Source organism: Sesamum indicum, linkage group LG16, assembly GCF_000512975.1.
Source record: "Sesamum indicum cultivar Zhongzhi No. 13 linkage group LG16, S_indicum_v1.0, whole genome shotgun sequence".
In the NCBI taxonomy this organism is placed as follows: Eukaryota; Viridiplantae; Streptophyta; class Magnoliopsida; order Lamiales; family Pedaliaceae; genus Sesamum; species Sesamum indicum.
In genome coordinates, this window is record NC_026160.1 from 2,834,824 (window position 1) to 2,848,565 (window position 13,742).

Sequence of the window (13,742 nt, forward strand, 5' to 3'; positions counted from 1 at the left end):
AGGAAACACACAAGTATTTCTACATGGTGGGATGTTCATGGAGATCGTAGGACGGCTAGTGCGGAAACAATGTTAGACGGTCAGTGGCGACTGCGGGGCTTGGACGATATTCACTTTTAAAAAATAATTGATGCCATGTTTAGCAATTATGTTATATCATATTGCACATTTGCATTAATAAATTGATTGGTTGGTGAAAATAAACTGAAGATGTGGTTTCTTGGACACTGAAATGAGCCAGCTATCGTATGCTTGAATCTTGTACATTGTGGTTGAGCACACTCTTGATCAATTGAAGTCTACCCCCATATGATATGTGGCATTGTTCCCATACAGTGATTTTTGCTTTGAGTTTATCTATTAGATTTTCGTAAAAAAATTTCGTCTTCTTGCCTTTGTATAGAGGAGCTCCAAGGCAGGTAATGAGGAGTGCCTTCATTGAGAAGCCAGTCATAATTTTGATTCTTTGTGTAGTCAGATTGTTTGTTTTTTTTTTTTCCGGCAATAAAGGAACTTTTAGCATGGTTGATTTTCTGCCCAGAGGATTCCTCAAAATTTCTCAAGAATTGTATTAGTTTGTTCAAGCTAACCACCTCACAGTTTGTAAGCAATATCACATCATCGGCATATGAGAAATGTGAGAAGTTAACTTCGTAGTTGGTTTGATAAAACATTTTTAGGTTCTCATTAAAGGGGAGATCTAGTCCTCTTGAGACAGCTTCTGCTGCAATAATGAAAAGTGCTGGGGAAGGTGGGTCGCCTTGTCTTAATCCCAGGGTGGATTTGAAGAAACCCGCCCCTCTCCATTAACAAGACTAGTGAACCAACAGCTTTGGAGTAGCATGCTTAATGAGGGTGAGGAATCTGTGAGCAAAGATCTTTTGCAAAATTGCAAGGAGGAAATACTAGTTGACTCTTTTATGATTTGGACATGTCCAGCTTTATGACAAGGTTGCCTTTTCTGTAGTTGAGATCAAAATGATGAATCTTCTCTTGGGCTATGAGAATGTTGTCGCCAATTAGTCGTCCTGGAATGAAACCACTTTGAGAAGGGGAAATGAGATCGGGAGTGTATGGGAAATCTTGTTGTATAACAGTTTGGACAGAATTTTATTGGTAATATTACCCAAGGAAAAAGGTCTAAAGTCATTCCAAGTCTGAGGGGAGTCTACTTTAGGGATGAGCACGATTGTTGTAGCTGTGACGGTCCTTGGCATTGGGGTGCCACAGAAGAAATCCTTAACTGCTTCATATATGTTTGTTAGTATGAATTCCCAGCACACTTGATAAAACACTAATGAGAAGCCGTCTGGGCCTGCTACGCTATCCTTATCAATACTGAAAACTATTTCTTTGATTTCCTCTTCTATTGTTAAATTGCAGATGTTGCTAGCGAATTCCTCAGAGACTTAGGGGAACTAAAAAGGGAATTCTGGAAAAAATTTTATGGTCGTAATGGAAGAGAGTAGATTTTTGAAATATGTAGTTGTAGATTCTCTAATTTGTTCTGGGTTAGTAACTTCTCGATTCTCTTCCATGATTTTGTAGATTGTGGACTTCAACCTTTTCTTCTTCACTAATGAGTGAAAGTTTTCCTGTTCCGCTCCCCGGCTTCGAGCCACTTACAGTTGCTTTTTTGCTTCCAGTATTAAGATTCTAATGTGAGTGCATGAACAAGGGCCGCATTACTCCTATTGAGAGCGATAATGTTGGCCTCAGAGGGATCTCTATCAAATCATTTTTCCACTTCGGTGGCATCGCATTTTGCCTGTTCAACTGTTGTGCAAACGTTTTTTAAAAAGTATCTGTATTCCATTGTTTGAGTAGTTCCTTAGTTTTGTAAATTTTGTTTGGAGCTTGTACATTCCGTATCCCTCCGTTGGTAAACACCATGATTGTTAACTGTATGTAAGAAGCTATGGTGTTTCAGCCACATATTCTGGAATCTAAAGGAGGAAGGCCTTATGTCCTTGATTTTATTCGCTCTGATTAGGAATGGGTGATGGTTTGAGAGCCTTTTGGGGAGATGTGAGACTCTGGTGATATTGAAGATTTTAGTCCATTATTTGGAGTAGAGAATCCTGTCCAGTCTCTTCCAAATCTATTATTTGTCCAGGTGATTGGATCCCCTTCACAACTAACGTCAATAAGTCTGACATCAAACATCATGTTGTTGAAGTCATCCATGGCTCCAGGCCTTCTTATATCTCCTCCTTGCCTTTCATTCAAATGTAAGATAGCATTAAAGTCTCCTCCCTCAAGCCATGGTACATTGTGACTAGAGATCCTTGTCAATTCTTCCCAAAGGATTTTCCTTGAAGATCTATAACATTTGGCGTAGACGAATGTACAGAAGATATCCAGCGGAAGAGCTCCTGAGTCGACGTTAACATTGCAAGAATTGTGTGCTCCTACATAATCTGGATGTTGACACCAAGCTTAACAAAACATCAGATCTTATTGTTAGAGTTAGAAAAGATAGAATGGAAACCAAATTTTTGAGTAATATTAACATTCTAGGTTTGTTTACAAAAAGTATATCTAAAAGAATTATTTGTTTTTCCAACTTACCAATACCTCTCACATTCCAAATAATGAGTTTAAAAATTAAAATTGTAGGGAGGAAGAGAAAGAGGACATTGTGTTACGTCTTGTACGCTTAGGAGAGATATTACATTTGCCTTTTCAAACCTTTACCTCCAATTTTGGGATATATGACTATTTTGTTGGTGTCCTACAGGGACTTGTTTCTGTACTTGTTTGAAGCTTTGGAGTCTGTAAAGATGATTTCTTGTTGTAGTGCTTGCCTTGTTGGTTGTGGCTTTCCCTATCTTTGTTGTTCTCTACGATGTTGGAGGTATTAGTAGCTTTGTTCCCTCGTTCTGCTCCAGATGCCTCTGCGGGAAGTATAATGTTTTGCATGGTTTGTAGAGTGTTGCAAATTATCCTCCATTTCTAGGTCCTCTAAGCTTTGGAATCGATTGGATAGTGGGGTAGGTTCATCTTCTCCTTTACTTTCCAAGGAGGTTGTTTCTACCTCATAAAGTGACTGCTTTTGTGAAGGCTCCCTGATGGTCTTTTGTCTACTAGTTTCCCCATAAAAAATCCTTTTGATTCAGTTAACTGCTTGTCGTGTTGGTTCCTCAGATTGAGAGTTCAGAACCTCCAAACTGCTGCTTTGTGTGGTTTCAGTTTTGGGAGGTGCTCTAGCTTCACTTTTCATGTAATGCATTCGCTTATCGACAAAGTATCCGTGTTGAAGCTGTCTACGGTTTTCATGTTGTTCATTCAAGTTGTTAATAGCTTCCATGTCATCAATGTTTATGGAGTGAGTCATGTTTCGGTTTATTTTTTCTGCGCCCCATTCTCTATCGAGCAGTTTAACAATCAAGGGATCTTCACAATTGAATTTATTCGGACTTGCCACTGTAGCTTAACCCGGTTGATTGCTTTCAGGCATGGCAAGTGATTCAGGTTCAAGTACATGAGAGATCAGAGAAACAGAGGCGTTAGAATTAATTATAGTATTATCAAGAACAACTTAATGTTATCAGTATGCAGCTGAACGCCATTTTCAACAATGTTCTCAACAGAAGCACAGGGGGGTTACATTCAAGGCCAATACCATTATCTACAAAACACTGGTATATCTGCATAATTTTCATAGAAGCGAGTTGCTGAAACCCGAACACGTGCAAAGGGATTATTTCGCTTTCAATACTCTTAATATTGCCCTCCAGCCGAGGAGTACGCATTAGAAAGCTATTATTGCTCATTGGAGAATGCCTAAAAAAGGGTGGTACAAACTAAATACAGATGAAGCTTCTAAAGGTAATCCAACAATTTTCAGCGCAGGGCATCCTCAGAGATCACCTTGGTCAAGTCATCTCTTCCTTTCAAGAACCCTTTGGAATTACCTGTAACACCCAGGCTAAACTTCGGGGCATCCACAGAGGATTGAAACTGTCTATTGAAAAGGAGTTTTATAATATTTAGGTCGAAACCAAAATGGCAATCACCATAACCTTTTCGAAAACATTTGGAATGTTTCGCGCCAAATTGAATATAATGTTTTTAGAGAAGACAACCAAGTGGCGGATTTTCTAGCCAACCAAGCATGCACATCTCACTAATTTAGCAAGCTTTTCAAGGAACATCTCACAGATAAAGCGAAAGGTATTGAATAGCTGGAGTAAAGTATTCGTGTCCACGGGCTAAATTTGAGCCTTTAGTGAGACTTATATTGCTTGTTGTTTCAATTGGATGTTTGGTTGTTTGTTTTCTATTGTCCTTCTGTTGTTTTTGCTGCTGTTGCTGTGTCTGTTGCTGTTGTTGCTGTCGTTTCTGTTACTATTGCTGGAGCTTTTTGCTGCTGTTGTTATCTGTTGCTCTTGTTGTTTATTGTTGCTTTTGTTGTTTACTGCTGCTGTTGTTTTTGTTGTTCTTTAGTTACTGTCTCAATTTTGCAGGTACATTGCTAGTTTGTTTGCTGTAGGTAGGGCCGTTTTGGTTGGTATGGTATGTTATTATTTGGACCTTATAGCCGCATTGTTGGAGCTCTTTTGTCTCTTTTTGTCTCGTGAGCATGCCCAGGTTTTGTCCTGCCTTTGTGCATATATGTATATTGTTTGGTGCTCACCTTTTGGTATATTGCTCCATTATTTTTTTGAGATAACTAAGGTTCTCTGTGAAGAACGTAATGTTAGTCCCTCACTATTGTTGGAGGTACACTCCATACCAGGGCATGTTTTGGTTTGTTTGCATTGCTTGATTCGCATGGTTAGTTGGAACCAATGATCCGAGTGTAATGGTAGAAATGTTGTGGCACACTGGATTATCGTTTCCAATATTTTCTTTTCCACCTTTGTGCCTTAGGTCTCAAGTTTGTAAGGGAGTAGTAGTCCTTATTTACTGCTTTCTAGGCATGCTATTGAGTTAGTACTCACTGTTGTATATTTACTTTTCTCTCGGATTAATAAAGTAGAGTCGGAGACTATGAAAAGCTCCTCCACAAGGATGGTTTCATTAAAAAAAAATGCACAACCTTAGGCTTCCAGCCCTTTACTTTACGAATAACACCGAAGCCTCAAAGGGGATACACTTGGCCTAATTTGCTTATTACCAAGAAGTTCTTTTAGTTGTGCTTTAATCTCCCCTAGTTCTATAGGGCCATCCTGTAAGGCGCCTTAGAGATAGGTCGTACTCCTAGTATCAAATTAATTTTCAACTTCTATCTCTCTACCTGGTGGTGGTCCTGGTAAGTCATCCTGAAAAACATCAAGAATTCTCTCACAATTGGAATGTTATCTAACTTTATCTCTTGTTAGTATCAGTCAAAAGGGCAAAGTAGGCTTTGGATCCCTTCCTAATGAATCTCCAAGCTTAGGTAGCAGAAAGCAAGAAACTTGAATCCCTACAACAATACCCCCCATTCCCTCGGAATGTGAACCCCTCCTTTGGAGGTGGATGGAAGCTTCTAAATTTATTTCTACAATCCACATGTGCAATGTGTTTAGCTAGCCCGTTCAATCCCAAGATTACATCTAACTCTCTTTTATTTATTTGTATTAAATTAACATTGAGTCTGGCATTCTCAATCCCCACAGTGCAATTTCTGTAAATTAGGTTAGCCACCAAAATATTATCCCCAGGGGTAGTCATCTAAATAGCTCATCAAGTAGTTCAGGCTCATATTCTAAAAGCCTTGCAAATTTTTAAGCCATAAGAATATGTCACACTACAATCAAACAATATATGTGCAACCAAACCATTAATTGTAATAGTACTTGTAATTACATCCTCCGTGTGGTCGCCCTGTACTTTTGTCATGCCAAAAGCTCTTCCATTCCCATTTGGCAAGGTTTCAAAGTACTAGCTCTAGGAGTTGATGCCCAAGATGCATATTGATCAGGCATGGTACATTCTGATATGTTGTGTCCCATCTGACTGCAACGATAGTAGGACTCGATGCCCACTTACTTTCTCCTATGCATCTCTTAAAACAAATCTTGCTTCTAGGGAGTTGGGATCGTGGTTGAGATGGTAAGGTTAGCCTCCAATTGGCCAGGAATGTAGGACGCTTGTTCGGGCCTCCATTCACTTGGTTTTAGCCCAACCTGGGTCTTTTTAGATTGTTTTCTTCATCCCTTCACCCATGTTTGCTTCAGCTCTTATTGCTGCCTCAGAAGTTTATTAAAGCTCCAAGCTCCAAATATGGCTAGTGTTGACTATATCCGACTCTTGAGATCCCTAGATAACTTATGAATTTTAAGTTGAGGGTCTATCATAATTGTAGGTGAGTACTTTCCTGGCTTATGAAATTTCACTAAGTATTCCACCACATGCTTTCCCCTTGGTTAGAGTGTCAAATTTAACGATCTTTGGAGAGGATTGCATTAGGGAACAAATATCTAAGGTACGTTTTTTGGAACCTTGGCCAAGTGATAGGTTCGTCTACTAATAAGGAAAGCGATATTCCTTCCCATCATCTTGCCGCATCACCAACTAAAATACGTGTTACTACCCTTGGCCTTATTTTTAAGGGAAATTCCATTAACCCAAAGTTGTCTTCTTCTTCCTTAAGCCACTTCTGAACTACTAGAGGGTCATTATTTCCATCAGAAAGGCTGGGACATGTGCCTTGCTCAATGCCTCATACTGAACTTTTGTTCCAATGTTTGTAGGGGGTTGTGGTTCCCATGAGCTGGTTTCTATGACTGAGTTCTTGCAGTCGCTATGGCTACTAGATCCCATTGCCTTATTCTCGGTTGGTTCTCTTCATTGTAGTTGTCCATGGGGTTTGCATAACAAGGGTTCTTTGTGGTTTGCCTAGGTCTACCAGTTATCACTCTATCAAAAGGGAAGTAGGGTGTTAACATTCGGCGTAAGGGTCGAAAGAAAATTTTAGATGTGATGTTACAGTTACATGTAAAAGTTCTACTAGAATGGACAATCAACAAAAAAAGAGTAACAGAAATATCCTGCCTCATAAAACAATCACATATACATATATATTAAATACTTAGTATTTCTGACTTAGATTATTTGAAGGTAACATTTAACAACCTATCGTTGGACAAGTAAGTCCATTATCAACTGAAAATTAAGTAATGTTAAGAAAAGAAATGATGGAGTGTATATATTGCTCTTCCATTCAACCTGTCTAGAGACACAAGTGAATTCATGGATATCAAAGTCTATGATGGGAATCGGTTTACAATTTTATATCTTATACTTTGATAGAGATATGGCTTTATGAAAGGGCTATATCTACATGGTCCGCAGCGCTATCAGGTTCACATAGTTAGTTTTGAACTTAGTTACATTAAACAAACCAATTTGCATGGTAATAACAAAATAAACAAATCAAATAGTTTCTGCAGTTTTATTTATATTTAATCAAATCAAATAACTTTTTTGTACAATTTTTTTTTAATCAAATAATTATTTTGATTTGTTAATCAAAAAAATTCTACCCTTATTTTATGGGACTAAAAATATATTTTGTCCAAATAATTACAATGTGAAAAGTAATTTATACGAATAAATATGAATAATATGAAAAATAGTTAATAAGAGTAAACCATAAAATGAAAGCAACTTTTTAGGACCAATTCATACTTTTATAGATTGTATAATATAATGATATAATATAGATATAGATTAGAATATATATATATATATGTATACATATATATTTACTCCAATTGTTGAATGAATAATTATAAGAGTAAAATTTCGTTCTTTCGTTTGTTTTTCTTTTTTTGTCCTTTACTGTAGTCTTGTCTTATTTATTCATTCCTTCAGCTCTTAATTATATTAGTTTACCTTGTCGTACCACTATAAAAAATATAATATTTAATTATTATTAATTGTAATGATTTAAAATAAAAATAATCGTAGAAAATAATTGTTGACCACGGTCATTCAATGATTGTTGGTTGTGGTATTTGCGAGGGTGGCTAAAATATTTGTCTTGATAAATATTTTTACCATGGCTCTTAGTCATGGAAAATAACTTTTTCTTGGTGGAAAATCTATATTTTTGTAATGATTTTATTTAACTGTAATCAATAAAAATTATTTACCACGATTTTTAGTCCATAATTATTAAAATTATAGTCGATAGTCATTTTTTTTTCTAGTACCCACTGATAAAAGGTACAATATTGGTTTGAAGTTTTGAGTTAATTAAGATATGTTTCATAAGATTATATCATATCAAATTTATATAGTCATTACAATTTCGTCACTAAAATTTATTACACATTTGTGCGAATTTGAGATGGGTTTGGGTTGATTCAAAACATTATCACAAACTTGTCCAAAATTCGTGACAAATTTAGTGATGCATTTGCAATGGGTATGGGTTATCACACAATTGCAACGGATGTGAGTAACTGTTTATGTTGCAAAAGCCGTCTTCAAATTTATTCTATTTTTTTTTTTTTAAATTGCTCACCACAAAACGGATTTCCCACCTTTCTTGAAAAACGGATTTTGTGACCGATCAATGTTAACCTCTGTCACAAAATTTTGTGATGGGTTTTATCGACACTTCTAAGTATCCGTAACAAAGGCCTTCATAAATAAAATTTGCGACGGATTTTCTGAAAATCAGAAAACTGTCTCTTAGAAGCTGTATTTTTTGTAGTGGAGAAAAGTTTTGATGAACAAGACTTATTGGCTAAGAATATTTTGAAAATGGATACATGAAAGTATGATCGGTTCATGAAAGTTTTGTTGTTACTGTTTTTAGAAAGAATACATAAACATGATGAATTTCTAACTTTTCTCTAGAGAAAAGCTATTATAAACTTCTTAAAGTGGTATTTAGGATAATTACATATCTACATCTACATTTGACATAATTACAAATATCTTCTTATTATTTAAAAAATTATAAATAACATATGTCCAACGACGAGCCTATTCAATGTTTTCATCAAATTTTTATTGTGAACTGACCAAAATAACCCTTTTGAATTATGATTTATTAGTTGTTGTTACACGTGATTCTCATGAGCATATAAAAAAAAATATGATTTACGGTGAAGCGAAAAAAAATTGTGATGAGAAAGAAAAAGGGTCTGTGAGAAGAAAGATATGTGGGCGAGGTGACAGAGAAAAAATATACTTTTAGTTATATGCTTATTATAAATAGGAATAATTACATGTAGACCCCTCACCTATCTTTATTTTACACAAACTACCTTTGTCTTTCAAAAATTTATAGAAACCACCCCTGATAGCCATTAAAATCCCAAAATACCCTTGTTGAGTTGGCCAAACTTTAATTTAATTTTTCAATGACAGAAATGCCCTCAGGGGTGTTTTTTAATTACCAAAAGGTAAAGGGGAACTCAAAGTAATGTTTACAACAATTAATAATATGACCTGTATAACTTTTTTATTATTTATACTAATTTTTAATTTAAATTTAAATTATTTATGAACTATTCTTTTATTGAATATGTATATAAAGTTACACCTCTTAATAACTAAAATATTAAGTTATGTAATTAATATATTAATAAAAATTAATTTTTACTAGCTTATAAATTCAAATTAAAAAATTATCACACTTGTATAAATTATTTTAAATTCTTAACATTAAATATTTATTTTTTATTTTTGTTTGCAACTAAATTTTGTTAAAATTAATAAGTTATAAATATGTATATAATTCAACATATTTATATGTATATATTTATACATTTATATATACATATTTTTATGGCGAACGATGGTGGAGGAAGATGAAAGGCTGGGTGCAAGGTGGGAGAGGCTTAAGGCCGCAATGGGGAGGTGGGAACGAGGGCAAGCGCAATAGTTGAGGGTGGGCATTGCTATAGGAGTGGAAAGAAGGAATAATTTTTTAAAAATAATTTAAAATACACTTTTAATAAATAAATTATTTATTTTACTAATTTTAATATAATTTATATAAATTGCATAAATTATTTTAAATTGTAACTTATTAATTTTATTAACATCTAATTAATATAATTGTAATTCATTTAAGGAGGGTGATTGTAATTTTTCATTATTTCATTTATTGAGTATTTCAAGACAACAATATTGACTTAGAAAATCTATAATTTGATTACAAGGATTAGCCTAGGAGATGGAGATGAGACTAATTGTCATCTAATTTCATTACAATAAACCAAACACAGCAACATCATTTAATGTATTTAAAACAAGCAAACGTTATCAAGCGCGCTATCAAATTGTATCTTTTCTGTATTAAATTCGTACTGTTAATATATGAAAATCTTTTGGAGGTATTTAAATGGATTGGTTGCCTAATTTGGTCTGCTAATTCTGTTAACTAATTTTATATACAGAAATGGAAGTCACGAGGTGCATTTTAATTCATCAGATTCCTACTTAAAATCGCAATATGAACGTAATTCACCCATCGACTACCATTATAAATACGACACATTTCTGCTCCCAAAACCACAAACTACAGCATCTCACAATCATGAAGACTCCAACCATTTCCACTCTCATATTCTTTCTTTTTATTGTCTTTTCGTGGGCGTCTGCAGCTTCTGCTGCCGACCCCAACGTCTATGGTTTTCTTGAATGTCTCAAGCAAGAATTCCAAAACTATTCCTCAATTTCTAACCTTGTTTACACCCCAATCAACTCTTCTTACCAGTCTGTCCTAGATTTTTCAATCCGAAACAAAAGATTCATGTTAGCTTCCACCCCAAAACCGCTAGTGATAATAACCCCCGAGTACGAGGACCAAATCCCCCCTATCATCTACTGTGCCAAACAAAATCAATTGCAAATTAAAACTCGGAGTGGCGGCCATGACTTTGAGGGACGGTCTTATGTATCTGAAGTCCCATTTGTGATCCTTGATTTGCTGAACCTCAGTGAAGTAACAGTTGATGTTGAGCAAAAAACTGCATGGGTTGGAGGTGGTGCAACCCTTGGCATGTTATATTATAATATTGCGATTAGAAGCCTAAGACTGGGGTTTCCAGCCGGTTTTTCCCCAACTGTTGGTGTTGGCGGGCACATCAGTGGGGGAGGTTGGGGCGTATTGCTCAGAAAATACGGCCTAGCTCCAGATAATGTTGTTGATGCTAGGATAGTAGACGTTAATGGCAGGATTCTCGACAGAAATTTGATGGGTGAGGACTTATTTTGGGCCATTAGGGGTGGTGGAGGTTCCAGTTTTGGCGTCATTGTTGCATGGAAAGTACAATTGGTGGATGTTCCAGAAAAACTCACTGTTTTCACAATCCATAGGGATTTGGGGCAACAAGCCACTCGACTCATTCACCGCTGGCAGTTCGTCGCACCTAACTTCGATGAAGACTTATTCATGAGAGTCATCGTTATAAGAAACACCACCTCGGAAGGAATGAGGACAATTCGTGCAACATTTAACTCGGTTTTCCTTGGTCGCACCGAAAGACTACTTGCGTTGATGCAAGAAAAATTCCCCGAATTGCGGTTAGTAAGAGAAGACTGCACAGAGATGAGCTGGATCCAATCCATCCTGTACAATACTGGATTGCCTATAGATTCACTTGAACCTTTGCTCGACAGGGTTCAACATGATGTAGGATACTTCAAAGGAAAATCAGATTATGTGCAGAAACCAATTCCCATAGAAGGGTTTGAAGGCATATGGAGACACATCTATGAACCCGAAGGCAAGTTGGCACAGTTATTCTTTACCCCATATGGTGGAAAAATGGCTAAAATTCCTGATAATGCAACCCCTTTTCCTTATAGGGCTGGTTATCTTTACAAGATCCATCATATGGTGTTCTGGGAAGCAAAAGACGCAGATAATGCCGACAAGTACATAAATTGGATTAGAAGACTTTACAATTACGTGACTCCTTATGTTACGTACAACCCACGGGGAGCTTTCTTATGTTATAGAGATCTTGACATTGGAGTGAACAATAATGAAGGGCCCATAAGTATTGAAACAGCAAAAGTTTGGGGTGAAAAGTACTTCCACAACAATTTTGATCGATTGGTTAAGGTGAAAACTAGAGTTGATCCAGAGAATTTCTTCAGAGAAGAACAAAGCATTTCCCCACAACCAAGCAGTCCTCCGCCACCACCACAGCGACAGGAAAAGAGGACATATATATAAGATTATATTCATCATGAGGAACATGATGTGGTTCTGCAGATTTCTACGTACTACATGCTTTCTTTAATTTGATTTCCTTTCTGCTTTGTATGCGAATAAAACATTGTAGATTGTTAAAATAGGTGAACGGCTTGCCAATTAATTGGCTCCTTGTAATCTATTTTGAACAATCTTTTCAGTTAGTTGGTTTCTCTTAATGTTTTGAACAATCTTTTTCAGTGTAATCTGTTTTGAACAATTTAAAATGTTCAATTAGATAATTCTCAAGAAAATCCATTGGAGGGTTTTATAAAGACTTGCACTAAGTATTGCATTCATATAAGGCAATATTGCACTTTTCGTCCTGTATGTATAGGGGTATGGCAAATTTGGTCCTCTAGCGGTGGCAATTTTGGTCCTGTATTTTTTGAATTTTCGTAATTTTGGTCCTTCAGCCCATTTTAGGACCATTTTGCCCTTCTAGCGAAAAATGAACCTTAGCCCCTATCATGCTTCAAGTTTGGCCCAACATGCTTCCGAAATAAACTAAGCCCTCATAAATTCATACCTTTTTTCGACCGCTTTGTTCCCGGGTATTCCAAGTCCTCGATTTTACGAACTTCTTCCAACCACTCTACCGCAGTAAATGGTTTGCAGGTACTTGACTCCTTCAGCAACAAACAACACAGCCCTATTTCGTTTCCTACCTTAGGGCGTGAAAGGGACTCCAATATGGGGACTTAATAAAGTTTTGGATAAACAAATTGAACAGAAGCCTAACTTTTTATTGAAGAAATATTACATAGATATTATTCCTCCATTGGAGGAGACAACTGTTTTAGCCTCTCATAGGATAAAGGACTATACTCGTTGGGGAAACCCCCATAAACTGAAAGATTAAAATACTTGAAAGATTGAAAACAATAATGCTTTGAAGAGTAGGAGAAATTTTTCTAATGATCCCCTTCTGCTTCATTGCCACATTATTTATAGGCGTCCGCGGACTTCAAACTCGGACTCCAACTTGATTTTTTGACGTCGTCATTGCTTCCGTCATCACCTTGTCTTTTTCAAATGACGTCATTGCATACGTCATCGCCCCGTCCTTTCCAGCTATTGGTCATTATGGTTTGTCGGCCATGTGACTTCCAACTATCTTCCTTGCTTTGTTGATTGTTGGCTTTTGTTGTTTTCTACCGACAGTCTTATCCTTTCATCCTTTTACATCGTTTAACTTTTACCTCTCTTAATAAAAATTTTTCTTTTTCCCATGTCTTGGTCCGGTTCGGGTTTATTTTTCGTGGATCCGAGTCTTTGTCCCGAATAGGGGCTTTTCTGGTTTCTCGCAGCAAGAGCACAGATGGTTATGCCATTGCCCAACATGCAACATGTTGCACGTCTTCATCCTTGTGGCTTCGGTTGCCGGCAGCTTATTTTTTCCAGATTAACATCCTCTTCTTTTTGAATAAGCTTTCAGCAAACTCCGTGCTTTTTCCTGTCATGGAATTTAATAGGAATGATCCATTCACTTTGTTTGAGAAAATCTTGAATGGATACTTGACTTTGTCCATCTCTGTGAGACAGACCCATAGTCCCCAAGCTCTCCTGGTAGAGATACTATCTTCAC

The 13,742-nt window shown here is 36.4% G+C and overlaps 1 protein-coding gene across 1 annotated transcript; it reads left to right on the forward strand.

The window, feature by feature from the left end:
• Nucleotides 10,474–12,136, forward strand: LOC105178695 (berberine bridge enzyme-like 8). Its single transcript, XM_011102223.2, has one exon. The coding sequence runs from the start codon at nt 10,490–10,492 to the stop codon at nt 12,134–12,136; it is 1,647 nt and encodes a 548-aa protein (XP_011100525.1). The 5' UTR covers nt 10,474–10,489.